A 23104-nucleotide genomic window follows, 5' to 3' on the forward strand; every position below is an offset into this window, starting at 1 on the left:
TTCTTTGGTAAAGTGTTGGCAACAAATGTCCTGTGACTGCAGTGTTGCTAGGGTTATGTTATTACCTTAAACCAAAGAATATAGATTTTAGTATATTATTATTATTAGCTATAGCGTCTATATTCTTTGCTTAAACTAACAGTAAATTCAAACTTAGCTTAGTCAAATCTTGGCTACTTTATAAACTTACAGTAAACTACAGTAGGAAGTTTGTAATTGTTACAGTATAACCAAAGAATATATAAGCGTCTATATTCTTTGGTATGTATAACGCGTTCGGTTTTTCTATGATAACGCTATAGTAATTATAACTTGCCGCGGAATAAGACACAATTATGTGGTTTTGTCAAGTTTAGAAATGTTTACATTTACCATGTACTCATTTATTAAAATTGTAAAATCCGCAACACTGCAACTGTCTTCTGTGTTCTGTATCGTTCGGAATTATTCGAATCCCACACGTTTTTAATTTGTTTATATTAAGAAATTTCGGAAAAACCCACTTGCTTGTTTTAGCCAACTTTAATTTGACTCATTTGACTGGTTTCTCCTGCTTACGACATCACCGAAACTGAGGATTACCATTACCACCGCAGGGAAATTATTCCAGCGAAAGCTATCAGTGGGTTATTTTAGTTAGTAGTTACATTATTTTTACATGTATTACAATAACTTTCATCTTAAAAAATGTATATACACCAATTACTAGATGAACCCAAAAGAAAATTATGCAAAATTCTTGACAAAGATAATAAATGGCTAGTGCTAGGAGCTGTTCACATGAAATATGATGTTACAGATTTGGAAGAAATAAAAAGGTTAGTAAAAAAGGGTGCATCTATTACTTCAGAGTTGCTAACTGTATGGGGCCATCAAAACCACACAGTATTAGAGTTGTTTGTCTTACTCGGTCACATGAAGCAGTATCAAGCAATGATGGTATTAAAAGAATTAGTTGATAAAATGTATCATGTACTCATTAAAGACAGTGTGGATGAATTAAATCCTGTGGTTCATCAAATGCTTCTGGAGAAAAAGAAAATTAAAAACATTGATTATAGAATACATCCCAATAACTATAATGGCGATTCTGAGAAGATATTGAATACTAAACTAGTTCCTCAGCTACCAACAATAGTAAGTGATGAAAATAACGAAAGTAGTAATTTGCTTCTACCTAAATCTCCCGTTAATTTGATAAGATCCAAAATGTATACAACCTCAGATATATCAGTTGTAGCAGAGTCACTTGGGGGACTGCCATCACTTCCCTATGAAGAATTGCAGGCATCTACTAACAATTGGTGTGAAACCACAGTTCTTGGAAAGGGTGGCTTTGGGAAAGTATATAAAGGTAAGTGCAATTTAGATATTTGCTAGTATTTGTTTGTTAATTTTTCCAATTTCTATTATGATGTTTATAGCATATGGTGTTCTATATTGCTATGGTGTTTTTGTATTCAGTTGTGGATTTTTTCTTCAAATAATTTCTTTCTCTATTGCTCTCCTATTTTCGAAACTATTTTTTAGTATGATTCTTGATTTTAATATAATAGCATAAGTAGGTTTTTATAATTCTCTGTCTGTTCCTTTCTGCCACATGAATTACTCCTCTCACTATGTTGGAATCAATATAAATTTTAGGAATTGATATTTAGACTTTTGATACCAATCAGTCGAATATGTATATAGTGGTAAATTTAATTTTTATATGTTTATTGTGAAACTAGAGTTTAGTAAAACATGGATGTATGTGTAGAAAAAGGAACCATAAACATTTTACAGTACTTTTTGCACAATTTTTTTTTAGTTGTAAATATCTGCATCAACCATGCATGGTTATTAGCGGAATAATTATTTTGTGTAGAGTAAGTACCATGTTACTATGTTAAGTTGGCTTCATCATCTTCATTATAAAAAAGATGGGAATTTTTATTCTTTATTTAATATAGAATTATGCATTTGAACACATGACCTTTTACAAAGTAGGTTAGCACTCTCCCTCTAAGCTACTAAGATGGTTTGCACAATATTTGGGTTTTTACAACTAGAGCAACAGTATATTTATTAACAAGAATTTATATCTGGTCGATTTTGTAGATAATACTAGTTTGTTTAAACATGTTGGCTATATTTTTGAATATTTTAGGTACTTGGAAGTGTACACAAGTTGCAATTAAACGCCTCGACCAGAAAGATCAAAAGGAATATGGAACAGAACAAATAAAACAGTCAATAACTGAGCTGCATTGTCTAAATGCTTACAGGCATGATAATATTCTGCCATTGTATGGATACAGTATTGGAGGTCCACATCCTTGTTTGATTTACCAGTACATGGCAGGAGGATCTCTCGATAACAGACTTCGAACTAGAGATCCTGAGAAAGTGTTAAAGTGGCCATCAAGACTGAATATTGCTGTTGGAGTCGCAAGAGGTAAATACTAAATACAATATTCAATTAATAGACTAGTACATTTTAAATTAATTATCATTAATCAATATGTTATATTTAGTTCTGCTATTAAAGTAAATTCATTTAACAGAAAAGTAGCGGTCAACAAATGCATGCACATAACACGCGAAACCCGATGTTTATATAATTGTACAGGGTTGTATTAAGATTCTAGCAGCCTATACCATCTGAATTTGAAATGAATTAATTTATAATTTTTAGGATTACTGTTAAAATAATAGTAATCAATGATTCATCTTTCAAAGAAGTATACTTAAATAATATTTTTGTAAACTGTCATTCACACATCATTAGTTAATTGTGGTATTAATCAAAAGGCAAAAAATAGAAAGTTGTTTTTATACATTTTACGCTTTAAATCCAATATTTGGAAATAAGTAATAATATAATCATTAATGATATAAAAAGAGACCTCTTCTTGTGTAAAAGTTCGGGAAAATACTTATACATAATTATAGGGTAGATAGACTTATACATTTAACATTACATTAACATTAATAAATAAAATTTATTAAGTCGACGTTTCGATATCGATTTAACATTTATTTGTGTCAGCAGAAACGAATGTATATTTAGAAGAATTGTGACATCACTATATTTGACTTTGATGCCGGTTATGTCGAAGATGGTTCGAGATATCAAAATGCCGCTTTCAGATTTTGACTCAGGAGAAAAAACTATATATGAATCCATCAATAGATCGTCCCCAAAGTATTGTATAGGCGACAACGCACAAACGAACATACTTTGCGGATGTAAAACGAAAGTTTTTCTTTGAAAATGATGAAAAAAACTTTTTACTATTACATATAAGTAATATCGAATTACGAAAAATAAGTACTGGAAAAGTAGATAGGTACAATGAGTAAAATGGGTTACAGTTTTTCATTTTTAAAATATTCCATTTTGTTTATGTAATTTAGAATTATTTCGTATCTTTTATTTATCATTGTTACTCATTTCCACATCAAAAGCTAGATCCACCTTCAACCGGATGGGGGCCTTCTTCAAGAGCCACAACCTCTCTCTTGGTATAAAAGTAAGAATGCTGCGATGCTACCTACGTCTTCTCGGTTCTTTTTATGGTGTTGAATCGTGGACCTTAAACGAAGATATGTGCAGAAAATTTGAAGCATTTGAGATGTGGCTATATCGGAGAATACTTAAAATCCCGTGGACTGACCGAGTCACCAATGAGGAGGTCCTCAGAAGAATGAAGAAGAACCGAGAGGTACTGACCACCATCAAATCTCGAAAGTTACAGTACTTTGGACACATTATGCGAAATGAATCCACATCCGGACTGTATATAGTTTAAAAACTTGTGGAAGATGGAAAATCACATATTATGCAGTAGGATGTCCTTTTTTTGTTTTTTGTTGTTTTTGTCACAGGTTCTTACAAGGTTAAGACCTAAAGGTCTTTATTTTGTAAGACCTTTTATTTACATACATATATAATGATCAACATATCACCTCACTACAATGATAGTGTCAAAAGGAAAAGATGAAGACAGACAGTACCCTGGATGTAAGCGGAAAACTTCTTATTGGCGATATCTATACTATTGTTTTTTAACAAAACAAACTCTTTGCTGGGCCTGAGGATGAGGCAAATATTGTAAGCCTCGAAACCGATCGCTTCTGTAAAACTTTGAAAGTAAATATTAGATTGTGAGTATTGACCTTTTTAATATATTTGTTCAATTATGGACTCACACTTGCAACCCTTTTATCATTATAATAATTATTATAATACAGTCAAAATAATATTAAATTTACTTACTTCAGTTGAGAGAAAACAGCAAACACCTTAAAAATGTTCACAGTTCTAAGTTTATTTAAATAACACTATAATTATAAACCAACACTATAAATATACCAACACACATATATAGAGCTATTAAAAGTAAAAATTATATTTATATAATTCAACAGACATAAATATGATTCGTAAGGATTACTGAATCCATATCTGTTAAAACTGCAAATTATGCGTCTTTGTTTAGAGGTGTAGATTGTCGTTACTTGTGAGTTTCTACTTGTTACTTTTGATACGCTTTTGTATATAATCAGTTACAGTATAAGTGATTTTGTAACAAGTAGATATCTCTTCAGCATCTCTAGATACTTGGAATGAATATATCACGCGTCCCTAGTTTCTATATTCTACTTTTCTGTTAGGCGAATATGGTATAGTATTGCTAGTGATAAATACTTTTCACATCTTCCATCTACCTTTGTCATTTCATTCAGTTCTGACATAACTTATTTTAACATGGCTTGGCCTATGTATTTATCCAGGATATTCTACATCTACCTATGGGGCTCTGTTAGGTTAATCCTTTATCTGTCTCCTGTCATCAGCATTTTTTTACACGATTTTAATCTTTTCTCTTCTGTATAATGTTAATTTTTCTTTTTCTTGTGGTGTTCTTCATCCTATTACCTCATTTCTTTTTTATCCATTCTAGTTACTTGGTGGCATCTCCTGAGACCATTACGTCTCTTTTATAACTTATTGCTGTTATTTTGTTTATTATCAAATTTTCTGCGCATTATGTCATAATACTTCAAACCAATGTTTTATAGACCCGTCTTTTGTTTTCTTACTTGGTTAGCTATCCCACCAAATCTGTGTTTTTGTTTTCATGCTTAAGTGTCTATTTTGCAACATTTTATTCAGTTATCTATTTGCTGTTCCTGTAGACTTTGTTTGATATCTTTTTCAATTGATGCATTTCCCTTATTTTTAAGGGGTCCAAGTAGTTGCATGTATCCTTCCTTATGATAATTTCATTGCAAGGGTGGTACTGCCAAAAGGCTGTAGGGTTGTGTACTCTTCAATAAAATGCTGTGAAAAAAGAATACAATGAAACTATTTTAATTCCTAAATTTCTAACAATTTTATTAATCATATTACAATCAGACAAGCGAGAGCTGGTGGGTTGCGTGTAGAACAAATTGAAAAGTGGAAGGGATTGCTCATTTCTATTGCTGTCGGCTGGGAGTTCACATCGAAGCGATTATTACTAGATTTCTGACAGTGTTGTCAAGCATTTACATTTTTATTTGAAGTGGCCCCATATTATAAACTATTATTTATATTTATTAAAATGGCAAGTGTATTAAAGGGCAAACCTTTGGGATCTCAAGCATGACAAATAATTTTCAATGTTTTTAAGTTTACAACCGAAGAAGGTAATACAGATAAAGTTTTAATTTATTTAAAAAAGATACAAGAACATGTAGCTCACTTAACAGGTAATTATAATACTCATTTTCAAAATAAATTCAGATTTAAATAATTTAATTTAAGTTAAGTTACAATCAATAAAATTCCAATAAATAAATAATTACAGTGCATTAGATTACGAGTAAATAATAAGTAAACAATGGATCAGTTAAATAGTAATTTACAGTTCACTATTACTATAATCTAGTTATAGTTATCATTTATTTTAATTATAAATTTAATTTTAATTTAATTATAAATTTAATTTAAAAATTGGTCAAAACTTTTGGATCAATTGCCTAACATAATTATATGGTAAGTATGCAATGTATATCTACTAATGTAATTTTCTGTGACTACGACTAAGTACCTCTCCTATCTCTCTTAGAATAATTCCTTTCCTATTTTCGGGCAGTCACCCGCCAGCTCTCGCTTGTCGGATTGTACATAATTAAACTTCTTCAAAATATTGTAGTAAATCAGTCAAATCACTCAAATTTTCCTTGTTCGCCCATCATACTAAGGTATAATAAACAGGAACACACAGTTTTCATTTTCCGTCGTGGGAATCACTCGATTCAATTAGAAATAAACATTATAAATTGGACAGGCCTTTGTCGAAATTAAAGTTAATTCAAGTGAATGATGTGGAAAGAAAAGTCTCTGCTCACAATCTTTTTATTAATTAATAATTGATGCTATGTTTCTGTGACCAATTTCAGAGTTTAAAGATTTTTACTCCATCATTAGGCCTATGAAACTAATAAATGGATCTGTATAATGAACATATTAATCTATAGATGTTATAGTAAGTTTAACCACCATAAATAAATCTTCCACCAGTTATCTATTTTTAAAATTGTTTAAAAACGATGGACACTAACATATTAAAATAAAATAATTAACATAATTAAACTCACACCACTCAATGTTAAAATAATTTTTTGTCCAGGGGATTTTTTGGTGTGTTTGCAAATCTTGTCTTAAATATGATCTTTTTAAACGATTTTTAATGGTGAACTTGGGTGAACTTTCCGCAGGTAACCATTTCATCACTAATTAAAGTGAGTAAACGGAAGACAGAAGAAATAAATTTGATCTGTAATTTTTTAAAAAATATAGGCAAAAAAATTGTTTATGTGGATATGAAGTGACATTTATTGTACTGTTTTTTTCTATTGATTTACAATATCGCGTCAAATAGGAACTCTAGAACTTCTAAAAAAATAAAGAAGAATAAACCTTCGAGGAGACATTAATTCTGTCATTGCACTTGCAGTTCTGTTAAAACAAATATAACGGCACAATTAAGTTCTGCTTCCAAAAATTGAAGTCCAGAAAGAAAAATATCGTTCACCAACATTTAATCTTATTTAGAAAGATTCTTCTGAAGCTATTTTCTTGTGGCATTTTAAATTAATTACTATTTAAATGGGAATAAGCCACAATGAAAGGTTAAAATACGTTTATTGACGTTTCAATTTCCACTTCGGAAATCGTTCTCAAAATACAAACATTAGTTTGTAAACACTAATGTTTGTATTTTGAGAACGATTTCCGAAGTGGAAATTGAAACGTCAATAAACGTATTTTAACCTTTAATTGTGGCTTATTCCCATTTAAATAGAAAGATTCTGTTAAAGAAACTTTTACGGAACGAAAAAATTTGAAAATGGACATAGCGGTACATACAGAAATAAATAAAAAGGGCAAAGGAAACGAAATAATAGAAGAATATGTGAAAAGACCAAAGAGCAAAAAGGGAGTGTCTGCAGCAATAAGAAAAAAATATAATAAATATGTCAGTCAAGGATTTAACAGTCATAAATGAAATAATCAGTGTAAATATGACTTTAAAAAGACAAACATTCATTTTAGAAGCCGCAGTTAGAATGCAGTGCAGGTAAGATAGGCAACATATTTCTTACGGGAGAAAGGAAGACCACGTTGCCGGTTTGCCCCGAGCGACGCATCAGGACCGGATTTAAGAATCATAGTACTGGAATATATGTGCATACAACAATTGTCTACAGTTGTATAAAAGACTATCATTATTGTTTCAAATAAAGCATGATTCTGTCATTGATGCATATATAAGAGAGTTACATTACCAAACAATAACATGAAGAAAAATACTATAAAAAAAGTAAAATATATCAAAAATTCATTGTCGATAGCTTATCTATATTTATCAATTTTCAATAGTAAACACATTCTTTGGGAAATAAAGATCATTAGAAAGAAAGTCATTAGAAGAAGCGAATCAGTTTTAATCTCCAAGTATGACTCTTAGTGTGCAAGTAAAGCATGTGTTGTTAAATGTATTGAACTATCATCTGAACTTAAAAAATTGTGACAGCTTGACTATTAATGTGGAAAAAGTTTCGAAAATGTGTGGTGTGAGTGTTCGCAAAATTTATGACATGCGCGAAGAGGCCCAGCAAGGCGAACTGAAACCGGTACAAAAAAGAAAGAAAAACTGTTTCCAGTCTAATCCACATGAGAATACTTACGCCGAGGGAATGAAATCTTGAATAACGAAAATTGGCCATGATTTTTTTTTTGGAAAACACCACCAACCGTCGACAGCATAATGAACAGAGTGAAGGATGATGAGGACCTACCAGCTTTTTCAAAAACCACATTTCGTAGGCTACTAAATGACATGGGTTTTGAATATGGTAAAAGAGGTTGTGATTCGATAATGATGGAAAGAATAGATATATCCTGGAGATACAAGTACCTCAGACAAATAAAAATATTGAGGAAGAAGGATAATGTAAACCTTGTTTATACCGATGAGTATACGGAAAGTAGTACGGAAAAATATGGCGTTCAGATTTTGAGACCTCCGCCTTACCATTGCAAGCTGAACCCAATTGAGATGGTATGGAGTCAAGTGAAAAGGTATGTGGCTTCAAACATCGTCGATTTTGAAGAAAAAAAAAACGGTAGAACGGTTGATAAAAGAAGCTTACCAACGCGTACCGTCCTGATTTCTCAATCTGTCGCCAAACCACCACACACCTACCACTGTGCCGACATGAGCGGCATCGCTGCGCGCCGTAAGACCAACACTGCATTCTAACTGTGGCTTCTACTATAGTGATAATTGGAGTATATGCCCTTAGCAATGACAATAAAGGAGACAAAAAAAAGATCAGTTCGAAAAAACACTAGAAAACGTAAATAGTGGGAAAGAAATTGTATTGATAGGAGATCTTAATGCAAGAACTGGAAGAAAGGATAGTAATGAAATAATAGGACCATATGGAGAAAATGTCTTGAATTATAATGGAACGAGACTGGTTCACTTATGTGACCAGTATTCCTTAAGAATATGTAATAGTTTCGTTAGACATAAAGATGTACATAAATATACATACTATACAAATCCAGTCCTCAATTAAAAATCATTAATAGACTATGTAATTGTTATACATGAGTCAACGATCAAGGTTATAGTACTTTCATTCTATTTCCATATCGGCTTTCAGTCGATCAGAAAATAATCCGATTAACAGTCTGTCTCCTTCAGTCTCTCATATCTTTAATATTTGTATTACTCCCTATTATTTTATTATTATGCTATTATATTATCGATTTTAATTGTTTTATATTTTATATCCATGTGCATGTATATATTTATTAGTGAGTTTAAAATCCATTGGTGATCTTTAGGTTGTGGAATTTGAAATTGTAGAAGTCCTTGGTACAGCCACTTCAACAAATTATATCACAGAGATAAATAAAATTAGTGTCCAAAACTGATTACCAAATAATAGACCTAACAATTTAAAAGACTGATATATTTGTAGACACTTAAGAAATCTTAATGGGTGTAAAGAACATATATTATTTACACATTTAAAAAATTGTATCTCAAAATAAATAATTTATGCAGTTTTCTTGTACAATTTTTACTATGTGTATTAGTACACTAGTTAAAATAAAAACCTTTCTTTTTCTTTGCCCATTTAACTGTTTTCAATGCTGCGACGTATCACCTTCAATGACCTTAAATATATCTTAAGTGTAATTCAAGAGATAACCAAATGTTTTACATAAACACCTATCATGTACAAATAATTTACTCAAATTAGACGACTTATTGTGGCAAATCAGTGGTGGTTCAAGATAGTACCCATAGTTTGAGGAAACAAACATTTTTTTCATGCAAATTTGAAATTTTGATACGATCCGAACAACGATTGTTTTATTTAAATCACAGTTAAGTTTTCTATATATAAACAAAGAGATTTTGATGTTTACAAAATAAAAATACTTAATTTTTATATACAAACATTGAGTTGACAAATATATTATATTAACTCTTTCATTACAACTAAGAAATCGGATAGATTGCCACTGTAGGATCTGATCGAGCATTTTCCACCTGAAAAGTGAATTGGAGCACCTGCCACTAGTCCATTCGGGTTGAAAAAAAAGGCCTAATCTTTTGAGGTATTCTTTCTTTACAAATTTTTTCGCGCTGTCGATATTTTACGAGTTAAGGTGGAAAATAGTGGAAAGGGGGAGGGAACCATAATTTTCGAATTATCTTGTTTATTGTTAACTTGACGACATGAATATACATAAATAAAAATGGAGAGAATTATATTTTATACAATTTTGGTCTCTCATTTTTTTGCTGAAATCAATATTTAACTCGGCACTACACGCGCCAAAAAACTTACGTTGTAACACGCACGGTCAAATCGACCGTATACATAGTTTTGGTTTTAAATTAATAAAAAAAAAAGAAGTAGAACCAAACCAGAAGTAAAATATAAAACAAAAATCTATTATTTTAAACTTACGTTACAATTTTTTCATTTATTGTTGTCTTTTATAGCATTTAGTACAAAGCTGGGAAGTATGTTCTCGGCATATATACTTTTGACAAGACGCATAGGGTTTTCGTTTTTCTGTTCTTTTTCGACGAGCAAAAATGACAACTACCAGGAACGTCATACTGGCTATGTTGCGTAGATACCTCCGGGATATCCAATATTTCTTTTATACAACTTCTCATAGTTACTGGTAATATAACTATTTCTCGACGACATTCAAGTTGCGGTGTAATGAGAGTTATTGCTAATGATTTCAAAAAGTTTCGGAGAGTACTATTAGTATTGTTATTTTTGTCAGCAACGATATGGATATTTATTCCAGATATATTCAAGGAAGTAAAAAATAATGTTAGAGGCCATCGGCAACTTTTTCGTAACACAGAGTAACTTCCTTTTAGCTCATCAACGGTATCAACACCTCTCTTTCTTGCATTGTAAAATGTAATCATTGTTGGCTTGTATGCATCGCCACTTTCTGGATCAATCTCCTCTTTGTAATGCATTGTTGACAATAATGTAACTATTTTGTTTTGCTTGGGCTTGAAGGATACCAAAGTCATATCTTCGGTGAAACCAAAAATGTTCGAATTAACTTTACGCTCCTTTAACTTTGCAGTAAAAATGTCAGGAATTTCTTTTTTATTTTTGCGAATTGTGCCCGTAACAGTTAGTTTGTGTTTTTTTAGCAAATCTAAGGCTAAAAGTATCGACGTAAACCAATTATCAAAAGTTACATTTCTTCTAATTCCAGAAATTGGTTTAATTAATCTTTGTATTACTGAACTATTGTCAATTTTATAGGCCCCATCTGGTTGAGTCCCAACATACACCTCTAGAGTCTAGATTATAGGTGTAATATGACGTGGAATCAACAAGCGCTAATAGTTTGATTACATACTTTGCAGGTTTATTAGGTATATCGAGGGGTTCGAGCGAAAACCCGATAAATGACAAAATTATGAAATCCGGTATTTTTATTTCTTCTGTATTAAAAACACGTCTTCTATCACTGAAATTTTTTTTAAATTGATATTAACATTTTTAAGCACAATAATTGGTAAAAACCAAACATGGTAAAAACCGTTAACTCATATTTTTAAATAACACCAACCCGATAATATAACTTTACTAATAAAAATACTTTGAAGTAAACATATTTATAATATGAGAATCCGGTAGAATCATTTATCTTCTTTTCCTGTGTAAAGTTACTAATTTTATTAGAAATATTTCTGAGTTAAAAACAGATAATTAATTTTATCGGAAATTGAAATTCATAATAAATGTCTGAACTATAAAATCAGTTCTAGGAAAAATAAGCTAGAACAACTTAACTGCTTTCTTTTTAAAAGAAATTCACAAGTTAAGATTTTAAAAATATATAAATTCATTTATCGGATATGAAGATTACAAAGCTGTTAATTTTAACAAAATATATTCATGCGAAAATCCAATAAAGAATTTTATACTATGATACTTTATTAAATTTCAGCACATTTTTGTCCTGCGAAAACCCAGTAAACCAATTTTAGGTTACACGAAGTACAATGATTTACCTTTTTGGGTCGGTAGTTCTGATTAGTTCACTCATGTCTGGACATTATTACGGACGTTGCGTTCTCTAATAAAAGTATAGTTTGATTTAATTTGACGATACTACTTCTTTATTTGGAGGTGATTATTCTGACGTAGATCCAAACTACTGCACAGAGTCATCTTTGGATTCTAAAGATATTGGCGTATCTGAAAATGATCTCGTAAACCAAAAAAAAAGTTCAACGTAAGAAAATTTTATACTCTGAGACGTCTACATCTTTAGTGACATTAATAATTGAAGGCATTTTAGAAACAGTACTGCGTAAGGTAACAAAGCCAAAAAGGTGGCGTAAAAGCAATCCCGCTGAATGGAAATTGAATATTGCGAAAAAAAGACGGTCAGAAGGGAGCACATATATAACGAAAAACAAAATCAGAGCTCAACCAGCAAGTCAATTGTGATAAATGTAAATTTAAGTGTACTGAAAAGTTTTCTGAAGATTATAGAAACAAACTCTGTAGAAATTACTGGAGTCTAGATTTTAAATCTAGAAAAAAATTTATTTTGCGCAATATAACTGTAAAACAAATTAGGACTAGACTTGTCCTTAAAACTTCCAAAAGAAAGGAACGAAAATTTAGCAAAAAATGTTTTTTTCCACTAGCTAACAACGAACGGATTCCAGTGTGCCAAAAGTTTTTTACAAAAACGCTGTGTATATCCCCAGATGTTATAATAAATGCTGTAGCTAACAGTTATTCTACTGGTTGCTATTCTAAAGACGATAATCTCGGAAAACAGGAACCAGTTAACAAAACAAAGGCTGAAGATGTTCTATTTGTTAAAAGTCATATTGAATCCTTTCCGGTTATGGAATCTCATTATACCCGAAAGGATACCATTAGAAAATACTTACATCCCACTCTAAATATAAAAAAAATGTACCAGCTTTAATTAGATATCTGCATATATCTGCGAAAATAATAGAGACCCTGTTGCTTTACGTAAATATCGATCTATTTTTTGTGAAGAGTATAATCTAAGTTTTTTCACGCCCAAAAAGGACCAGAGTCTTATCTGTGCCAAATATGCTAAGGCTGATCTAGAGCAGAGACAAAACCTTGAAATAATCTACGAAGAACACGAAGAACGAAATTTTTCAGGCCGCTAAAAGAATAGATACAGAAAAAGCAAATAAAATAAAGACAAGACATTTATGTCTGTAACATTGGATTTACAAGCAATTTTACAAATACCCAAACGATCTATTAGTCAATTATACTATCGTAGAAAATTGGTAGTATACAAACTTACTATTTGGGAGTCACCGCTACCCAATAACGCACATTGCTTGTGCTGGAATGAAATCAATGGCAAAAAGGGTAGTTCTGAAATCGGAACTTGTATGTATTACTATTTAAGTGAATGCTTAAGACCTGAGGTTAAGCATGTAACAATTTTTTCAGAGACTTGTGGCGGTCAAAACCGTAATCAGTTTATAGCCGTACTGTTGTTGTGGATCGTACAAAATATTGACCAATTGGAAATTATAGAACAAAAGTTCTTAGAAGCAGGACATACTTATATGGAAGTGGATTCTATGCACTCGGCAATAGAATCTGCAAGTAAACATGTAAATGTAACTTGCATAAATGACTGGAAAAATATATTTCAAACAGCAAGAAAACAGAAAATGAAGACAGTAGACAATGTGAAACATAATATACGCCCATACAAGGTAAAAGAAATAAAATATAATGAATTTTTAGATTTAAAGTTACTTTCAGCAAATATATTGCAAAACAGAACAGTAGATTCTGACGGTAATACTGCGCAGTGGTTAAAAATCAAGAGACTAAAATATATTAAAGGTGAAAGAAGGAAAATTTTTTTCAACTACGATCTCTCAGAAGAATTAAAGTGTTTAAACATATCAGAAGATATGGTTTGAATTAAAAAAAAACTCCTACTCTACGGTCTAAAAGGCCAAAACAAATTTTATCCCAAAAAGCAACCCTAGACTTACCAACTCCGGGTAATTTACCAAAGTTATACAAAGTACTCTTCCAATAAGCGAAGCAAAAAAAAAGGATTTAATAAAGATGTGCCAAGAAAACATTTTTCCGGAAGAGCTGCATGCTTGGATATCAAGTTTAAAAATAGGGAATAATGTCGTAGATCGAATTCCAGACATAATGGTGAGAGAAGAATCGGGAGAAGAAGATATTACCTTTTAATTTCCCAAAAAGAATGTAGATTGTGATTTGTTTTATTTGAATAAAATACAGTTTATTTTTATTTTATAATTAACAAAATTAAAAATAAAAACCAATAAAATGAAATGTTGTACTCATCCAGCGAGGAAAAACCCGATAAATATTATGTTTTATTTTTTTTGTAAATACCTTTTCATAAGTTAAACTAAAAATGAATTATTCTAACTAAACATTAAATTCTCTACTGTTTGGCTTTAACTAATATTTGAAACAATTTCCTATGACGATTTTAAAGCCTCTTCAATGTTACGAAAATCTTTAATCGCGATTATCTCCGAACAATGATTTTGTTAGTTATCGGGTTTTCGCTCGAACCCCTCGATATATGTATTGCCGAAATTCACATTTGCCGCGAAATGACTCGAGCATTTCATCAATTGTCACAAATTCACTTAGAGCATAATTGGCTTTGCATCGCTCAACAAATCCATCAACAAATTCTTTTATAGGAGATAGCTTATTGTACTGTTTCCGTTCCTCTCTATCATCAAGATCGTCAAAGCGAAGCGCTCGCAACAAAAATTGAAATCGATTAATTCCCATTTTAAGATGCAATATTCGTTATAAAGCAAATTACTGAGAAATCACTAGAGTATAATAGACCAGCATTTCTGTGTCTGATTGACCTAAAGAATGCGTTTAGCGACAGAGTAAGACTCAAAGATGTAATTTATCTTCGGTATAATAGAGAAATTCCACTAAATATTATAAAAACTATCTAAAACATCTACCAAAACAGTAAAATGGAAGTCAGAATAGATGGACAACTTAGAGAAACTATAGAAATAGATAGCGGAATAAGACAAGGGAACTCATTGAGCCCCATGCTCTTCAATTTAATTATGGATGAAATCATAAAAAGTGTTAACAAAGGAAAAGAGATACAGAATGGGAAACAAAGAAATAAAAATACTCTGTTACGCAGACGACGCAATATTGACAGCCCAAAATTAAGATAGTCTGCAAAGACTGGTCCACAGATTTAACATAAGAGCAAAAGAATTTAATATGACAATCTCATCTCAGAAAACTAAAACAATAGTATTCAGCAAAGAACCAACCAGATGTAAAATAGAAATTGATGGCATCAGTATTGAACAAGCAACGGAAATAAAATACCTGGGAATTACACTGCCCAGCTATGGAGACCTGGACAAAGAAGTGAGAGATCAAGTACAAAAAGCAAATAGACTGAGATGAAGTCAAGAATTTATAAAGCCAGTGTAAGACCAATAATGACATATGCCTCAGAAACAAGACCCGACGCAGCCACAACACAAAGGCTACTGGAAACGGCAGAGATGAGAGTACTGAGACGAATTACAGGAAATACGCTGAGAGATCGAAAGAGAAGTGAAGAAATTAGAAGAAAATGTAACGTACAGTGTATAAATGAATGGACACAAAAGGGAAAAAAAGAATGGAATAACCACATAAGCAGAATGTAGGAGACCCGTGTCGTCAAAATAGCAAGAGATAAGTCACCAATCTGCAAAAGAAGTATCAGACCGCCGCGCAAAAGATGGAGTGAACAGGCAGAATTTCTTATAAAGTGGAAGAAGAAGAAGAATTTTGCTGTCGTCTTCGTAAGATGTTCTTTAAAGCTTACCGCTCTATCGAGTGTTACACCTAGGTATTTTGGGTGTTTAGTGTGGCTGAGGAGTCTGTCCGAAGCCTAATTGCGTAACAGGTTTGTTGAGAAAGATTAGAACTTCTGCGTCGCGTCATAATAATGTTAAAACAAACAAATTGGCGGGCAAACTAAATCTTTTTTCACAACAAATTACAGACAACATAAAAATATACTGTAGTGACATATTAACTCGAGCTGGCCTTAGCTCGAATTTATTTGTGTTGAATTCCCGATCTATTTAAATGTTTTTAATATTGTTACCAAGCTCAGTCATTAAATTGGTAAAAACAAAACAAATCATTTAGTTAGTAGTTTTGACCGACTTTACAGCTCTTGACGTGATACTAATTCCTAAAAATACCCCTAAGATCAAGATTATTGTTTTTTTCGTAAACTTTTACGATATTTCCGTATAGATTATTATTATTATATTAAAACTTATTTTGCAATTAAGGAAATTTGCAATTAACTATTACCGCACAAAACGTGAACAGTGTCGTAACCCGTCCACACTCTTTACATTCACTGATCCTAGCTGATAACAAGCTGAATTTTACCGAGAATATCAATTTTGTGACCCCAAAAAAGATGCAAAAAAGTTTACCACTTTAGCCCCCGGGCTTCCCCCTAAAACGCCCCTCTTAGGGGGGTAAAAACGCAAAAAAATCGATTTACCAAGAATCTGCACGCCGTAGAAAAAATATTTCAAATAAAAAATGTAGCTGAGATAATTTTGAACAAGAATGTTTATTAGCACTTTTTGCGTAGAACGAACCGTTCTCTCAGAAACAACGCTTAAAGCGACCGGCGATTTTGAACAAATTAAGGTCAAAAACGGTAAATTTTAGCTTTTTTGTTTATCGGCAAAAAGTGAAGCATTTGAAACAATAAAAATGAAATAGACAGTTAAGGTTTGATTTCGTTACAGCGAAGCAACCATTCGCTGATTGCATATTTCTGCCTCTTGGCTTCCTCAGAGCGAGTTCATGGTAAGCTCGTACTAGCTCTTAAGAGCTATGTGACTTGGTAGAGCCTATATTGCCATTAATATGACTAGATTTTAGTTTAGAAAGTTCTTTTGGGACACTATGCATACATAATATTAAATTGTTCATTCTTTTTAATTCACAACTACCTAATTTTAAGGAATCCATTTTTAAAACGTTTTTTTTTTTCAACAGGTCTTCAATTTCTGCATACGAATAGAATAAATGGCAAACCGTTGGTTCATGGAGATATAAAGTCGGCGAATATTTTATTAGACCCTTGCAACCAACCACGCATCGGCGATTTTGGCCTAGCTCGCGAGGGTCCTCAGAGTCAATATACGTACATAAAGGTGAGCCGAATCCATGGTACTCGCCCCTACCTACCAGAAGAATTTCTAAGAGCAAAAAAGTTTTCCACCAAAGTCGACACCTACAGCTTTGGAGTACTGCTATTCGAAATCGCAACCTCGTTATCGCCTCATTCTGAACATCGAGAGGAAAAGTTCTTGAGGGATCATGTGGTGAATTATCCAGGTGACATTTTAGAGCTTAAAGATAAACGCGTAAAGGATTACGACGATTGCTTTAAACAGATACTAGAGATAGGTAAGATGTGTGTAAAAAGGTGGGCAAAAGAAAGACCTGAAATGGTTGCTGTACTGAGAATGTTGGAGAAAGTATCTCTAGTGGAATAAGACTTTTAATTTAAACTTTTAAGGCGCATTTACACATGCTTATTAAAATAACCTTGGTAGTTGTATGCCGTGTTGCTACACATATGAGTTTTTATTTACGTATACTATTTCGTAGTATCTTGTTAATTGACATGCTAATTTAGTTAATATTCTGGAATTTGTGTTTGAATATTCAATACGTACAGTTACTATATTTATAATGTAAACAATTGTGATCATGTTATTTATTTATCAACATCTAATTTAAAATACTGGGGTACAACAAAAAAAGAAAAAAAGATTAAAAGTGGATTAACTGAAGTTGTTCTTCATTAACTTCTTGTACTGTTTTTAAAAAACTAAGGACTGAATAAAGGATCTCGTTAGGAAGCAATAATTAATAAAATATACAGTACATTCAACCAATTTACACCTGTAAACGATTATTGGAATTCGCAGAAAACCTTTCGTTGTAGTAAAAGGCACGGCAAACTGCACAGGAGTTCTCCATAATCTTTTTTAATAAGTATTTACTTTGTTTAGAATATTTTTGCCTGTATTATCAGTTAGAGTTAATTTCTATAAAATGAGGAGCAATAATTCAAATGGGATTTTAAATATTATTGTTTGTTTGGCTAATAATGAATGTATAAATATAATGGTTAACCTGCTGTAATTATTTTGTAAATAACATTATAATAGTGTACTTACTAATTATTTAAATTTATAAATCATCATCATCGTCTCTAAATTTACTACCGCTATCATTATGTAAATCTATAATCACTGGATTAATTTCACTAATTTTATTTTCCCGAATCCACCACTATTCTATTAATTTTTCACATTTATTTACAGTTTTGGCCCATATTTCTGGAGCTACAGTTTTAAGAGCTTCTTGCCAAATTTCCCTAACTGCATCGTCACTATCCACTGCATCCAACGTGATTATCATAAATATACGTTTTACATATACCCCAGATGTGTTCGATGGGATTAAACTGGCAGTGATACTGCGGTAACCGTAGTACTTGATGTCCATAACTTGATACAATTTAGTCAACTATATAAACTGTTGGTTTTTCATTACATTTCGAAATTTCCAATAACTCTGATTTGAAGGCGTATTCCGGAAAATTGATATTATTTTTATAGATCACCTAGTTTGACTGTGAGTATTAACAAAATAGGGATTGCCTATTGCATAGTAATGAAAATTATGCTGATTTACCGTTCCATTTTTGTGAAATGTAGACTCATCTCCAAAAAGCACATAATCGAAAAAAAATCGGTCTCTTTGCACTTGCTGCTGAGACCATTGACAAAAAGCTGTTGCCGTGAAATTTCACGAGTGCTGATGTGAGGATCTTCAGTAGTAGCTATTAGCAAATTATATTCCTTTTCTTAGAACAGGTTTGGTTATCTAATTTTTTTCATATACAACTGACCCAGGGCGAACAAAACGATCCATTAATTTTTTAAAAGCTCTTTCGTTTGGGTTCCTCCTTTCAGTATATCGCTCGTGATATATTATGGATGCAAATAAGCAATTTCTCGAACTTTCTCCTAATACCCACATCTTATCTGTTAACTCTTCTTCAGAAAAATTCATATTTAACAATAAAGACAAGCCGCACAGTTCGATTAAAAAGGTAATAATATGAAAACTGTCATTTTTTCAAAACTATTTTACCTTTGTAACTGACACAAATGGCCTTTTACTTATTAATAACTGCGCGTCACAATCGGCAGTTAGGAATGTTTTATTAAAAATTTCTGGCTTAGAATACTGTTGATATAACAATCTAAAAATTGTTACATCAATTGTATATTATTTTGCTTTCTGTTTTGTGTGAGTTATTTATTGAATAAAAATAATCTTGTTATATTATTATACAAAACATATTATCTTGTAGGAAGTTTAGGAATCTTGTATTTCATTAAGGAAATATGATATTTCCATAATATCACATTTATTGATACATTCATTGCATATTGTTATGGTTTATATTTTTTGTTAGTTACTTAATAAAAATAATTTTGTTATATTACCACTCAATACTCAATACTTATTTCTACTTATAAAAATTGAATGTATCTCCTAAATTTGAAGAAAACTAAAAAATCTCAGAAAGTAATGAGTTTAGGTATAGGAAATGCTATATAAAAATGAAAGAGTATCATATATACAATATTTCTAAAATATAAAATATAGGGTGATTCATTTAAAAAATTGAGAAAATCGTAATTTTGTTTTGTAGTTCACCCTGTATACAAATTTTTGTCAATGATTTCAACTAAACTTAATTTAAAATCTACAATATATTGTTTACTTTATTATATAAAATAAATAATTGTTTATGCGTTACTTCTTTATATACATGGTGTTGATTTCATAGGAATTTCGAAATAAAAATGGTCATAACTTGTTAAATACTCTGTATAGTAATGCACACCCAATACAATAAGAACAAGAATTATAAGAAGAATACAAATTTGAAAAAATATATATGGTGTCCCATTTAAAAAATTGTATGTTTGCTGTACCACGTGGTTATTAATCACCCTGTAGAATTCCACATATTTTTCTAGTATGTAGAATATCATTGTCTACATTTTTTCTAAATAAGTTTTTTGGATATTCAATACCATAATGGAATTATCAACCGATGTCGCACTAAAAACTCACCCTGTAAATGAAAACGTACGTAGGCCTAAAAATGAATATGACAAAAACAGAAACTATGACAAACGTCTGACGTATGACTATAAATGGTAATGAGATAGAACAAATTCAAGAATATATCTACCTAAGCCAAATTCTGAAACTTGATAAAGGGAGCCAAAGTGCTCTTTACAAATAATAATAACCCTATGTAACCTGCACCAAGATATTCCCGACTTAAAAAAATGAGCCTGAATGGCCTCTCTGAGCATATCCAGGACCATGGAGTGACTTCCTTGAACCAATAAGCTGACTACATAGTCTCGACATCAACGTTTAATAATATTTTAATGCTATTTGTATTATTTTTATGTAAAGTTTGTAATTTATAGCATTTAAATTATAACTAAACGTTTGCGCCAAGTCTTAAAAACTCTACATAAAATTGCATATCATTTAAATAAATTAACTGCAGCTGTTATTGTAGGAAGTAGCTGTAGTTGTAGCGCATCCTAATAATAAGAAATATAGCAACAACGTCTTACCTAGACTGTCAAGAGTTAGCGTAACCGCTGGAGGATTAAAAATCTACTAGATTGTTGTCTCTAAAAAACTAGCAATCTAATATTTTAAAATCCTATTTGGGCAAAGCCTGCTCATGTTGGTAGATATTAGAATTGATTGGCATGTGCAAAAGCGTCTTAATATATGTTTAACTATACTTACTATGAATTGTAACCCTCCAGTTAGGGTTTCATTCATTTAATTTTTTATTTTACTCATAAATATATTGTGTTTTATTTCTAATGTTCGCTTAAAAAAAAACAGTGTTTTATATAACCTATTGGTTAGGTCATTTCGTGTACTACCAACTTCTGTCTCGCATATTTAAAAGTAACAAAAAGAAAGCATCAAAGCAACAATTGACGTCAAAGGGAGGTGTGTCCCTAGAAATGTTCGTAAAGGGTCCGGTAAAGAATATATCATTTACGTTTGATGGGAAAAATTCAATTCTATAATTATAAGATTGAAGTACTAGCTGCAACTGACGTATTCATATCTGTTTGAGCAAAAGATATTGGCTTGCAGATATTATTCAACTCTGCAAGGGCAAAAATATTATAGTATGTATTTGCTTATGTATGTAATATATACTATTAATTATGTCTGTATTTTTATTCAGTTATCACAGAGGCTTTCTTGAAAAATTTCTATAAACTAACACTATTTTCTAGCGGTTCCTAAATTTGGTTCTACATCACTATTTAACATCCATTTTTTTCATTGTAAATACATCTGCATTCGCTTATAATCCGGTCAATTTATACATAAAAATAGTGGCCAAATAACAAAAATTCCCAGAAAGCCAAATATTGGTGAAGAGCTGGGGTACGAATAAAGTTTTAAAAATCCCCATCGATTGTATGTGTGCTACAAAAGTTATTTGAGATCAAAGGTCAAAATTTGAAGTTTTTTCGATTTTAATCGAAAACGGTAAGTTTTATCGAAAAAAACCCTTAAACCAAAGTTGTAGATCTTAAAATTCTCTACAAAAAATAGTATTTATGATTTTTTTTTTCCTAAGGGTTGCCAGTCCTGGGATATCGCGTTTCTAAGAATCACATTATATATATATATATATATATATATATATATATATATATATATATATATATATATATATGATATGCACATATAAGCCACGTATATACATATCAGGCACTTAATACAAGTATAAATACCTATTTGTGTCTCTTATATATATTATACTATTCTGAAAACATTTATTCAAAGGGTAGTCAGTCCCTAACTGAATCCCCTTTACCCACGGTGCCTTGAAAAACATCTGGCTATTCTATTGTCCGTAGGTCTTATTCATATACCTGTTTCTTTTAGTGCTAAAGGTTCAGTTCAAGTGAATATACGTACTTATTACAAGCGTCTACCATTTAGGTTATTTCTGCTATTTTATAGCTCTAAAAAATGTCTCAGTTTTGCTTTATTTGCAATAAACTTTTAAGTGAAGATAAAACAGTTGTGGTTGATCGTGTGGAAAGCTATTTTAGTTTAATTTACTGAGTATTTAAGAACTCAAAAATACTGTGTATTTTGTGCAATGCAATGAGGCCAATGAATAAACTGAGAAAAAGAAAGCACAGCATCTTTGAAAAAAAATTGTAAAGTGACTACACTAAAATTCAAAGAATCCTTGTTGAAATTAGCTTAAGATCGTTCTGATGATGTTTCAAAGGCTGTTCTTGAATGTATTAATTTTGAGTATGATTTAGTCGCTGCTGATGCAAAATACCATGACAGTTTTTACAAATCTTTCTCCAAACCTAATACTGGTGGTAAAATTGACCGTCCACAAGATGAAATTGTAAACTCTATGGAGAAAATTTTTCAATTCATAGAAGCAAATGATGATTACCAGCTTTCGTTGGATGAACTAAGGAATGTTTGTCAAGATGTAGATGACAGAACTATAAAAATACGATTGAAATTGAAGTATGGCACTAGAATAATTATTACGGAGAAGCCTGGAAAATTAACATTTATTTGTTTTATTGACAATTACCAAGGTATTGTCAAGTTTGGTCAGATAAAAAACTACTTGCATTGATAAATACCGATAATTTTGTAAAAAATACGAGAAACAAGAAACAAGTACCTCTATCATGTCTTCCTCCAAAATCGACATCTGCTATTCAACACTTGTATCGAGTGTACTATCAAGTTCAAACATGGCTAGGCAATCAACTGAATC

The 23104-nt window shown here is 31.4% G+C and overlaps 2 protein-coding genes across 3 annotated transcripts in view; one reads left to right on the forward strand and one right to left on the reverse strand.

Annotated features, from left to right (window-relative positions):
- LOC140445657 (uncharacterized) overlaps positions 1-23104 on the reverse strand; it is a 104799-nt gene that overhangs the window by 14810 nt on the left and 66885 nt on the right. The gene's annotated exons all lie outside the window — the stretch shown is intronic.
- Positions 312-21501, forward strand: LOC140445658 (serine/threonine-protein kinase pelle-like). Its single transcript, XM_072537896.1, has 3 exons — positions 312-1354; positions 2150-2437; positions 17191-21501. The coding sequence occupies exons 1-3, from the start codon at positions 688-690 to the stop codon at positions 17691-17693; spliced, it is 1458 nt and encodes a 485-aa protein (XP_072393997.1). The 5' UTR covers positions 312-687; the 3' UTR covers positions 17694-21501.

Source organism: Diabrotica undecimpunctata, chromosome 7, assembly GCF_040954645.1.
Source record: "Diabrotica undecimpunctata isolate CICGRU chromosome 7, icDiaUnde3, whole genome shotgun sequence".
Taxonomy (NCBI): Eukaryota; Metazoa; Arthropoda; class Insecta; order Coleoptera; family Chrysomelidae; genus Diabrotica; species Diabrotica undecimpunctata.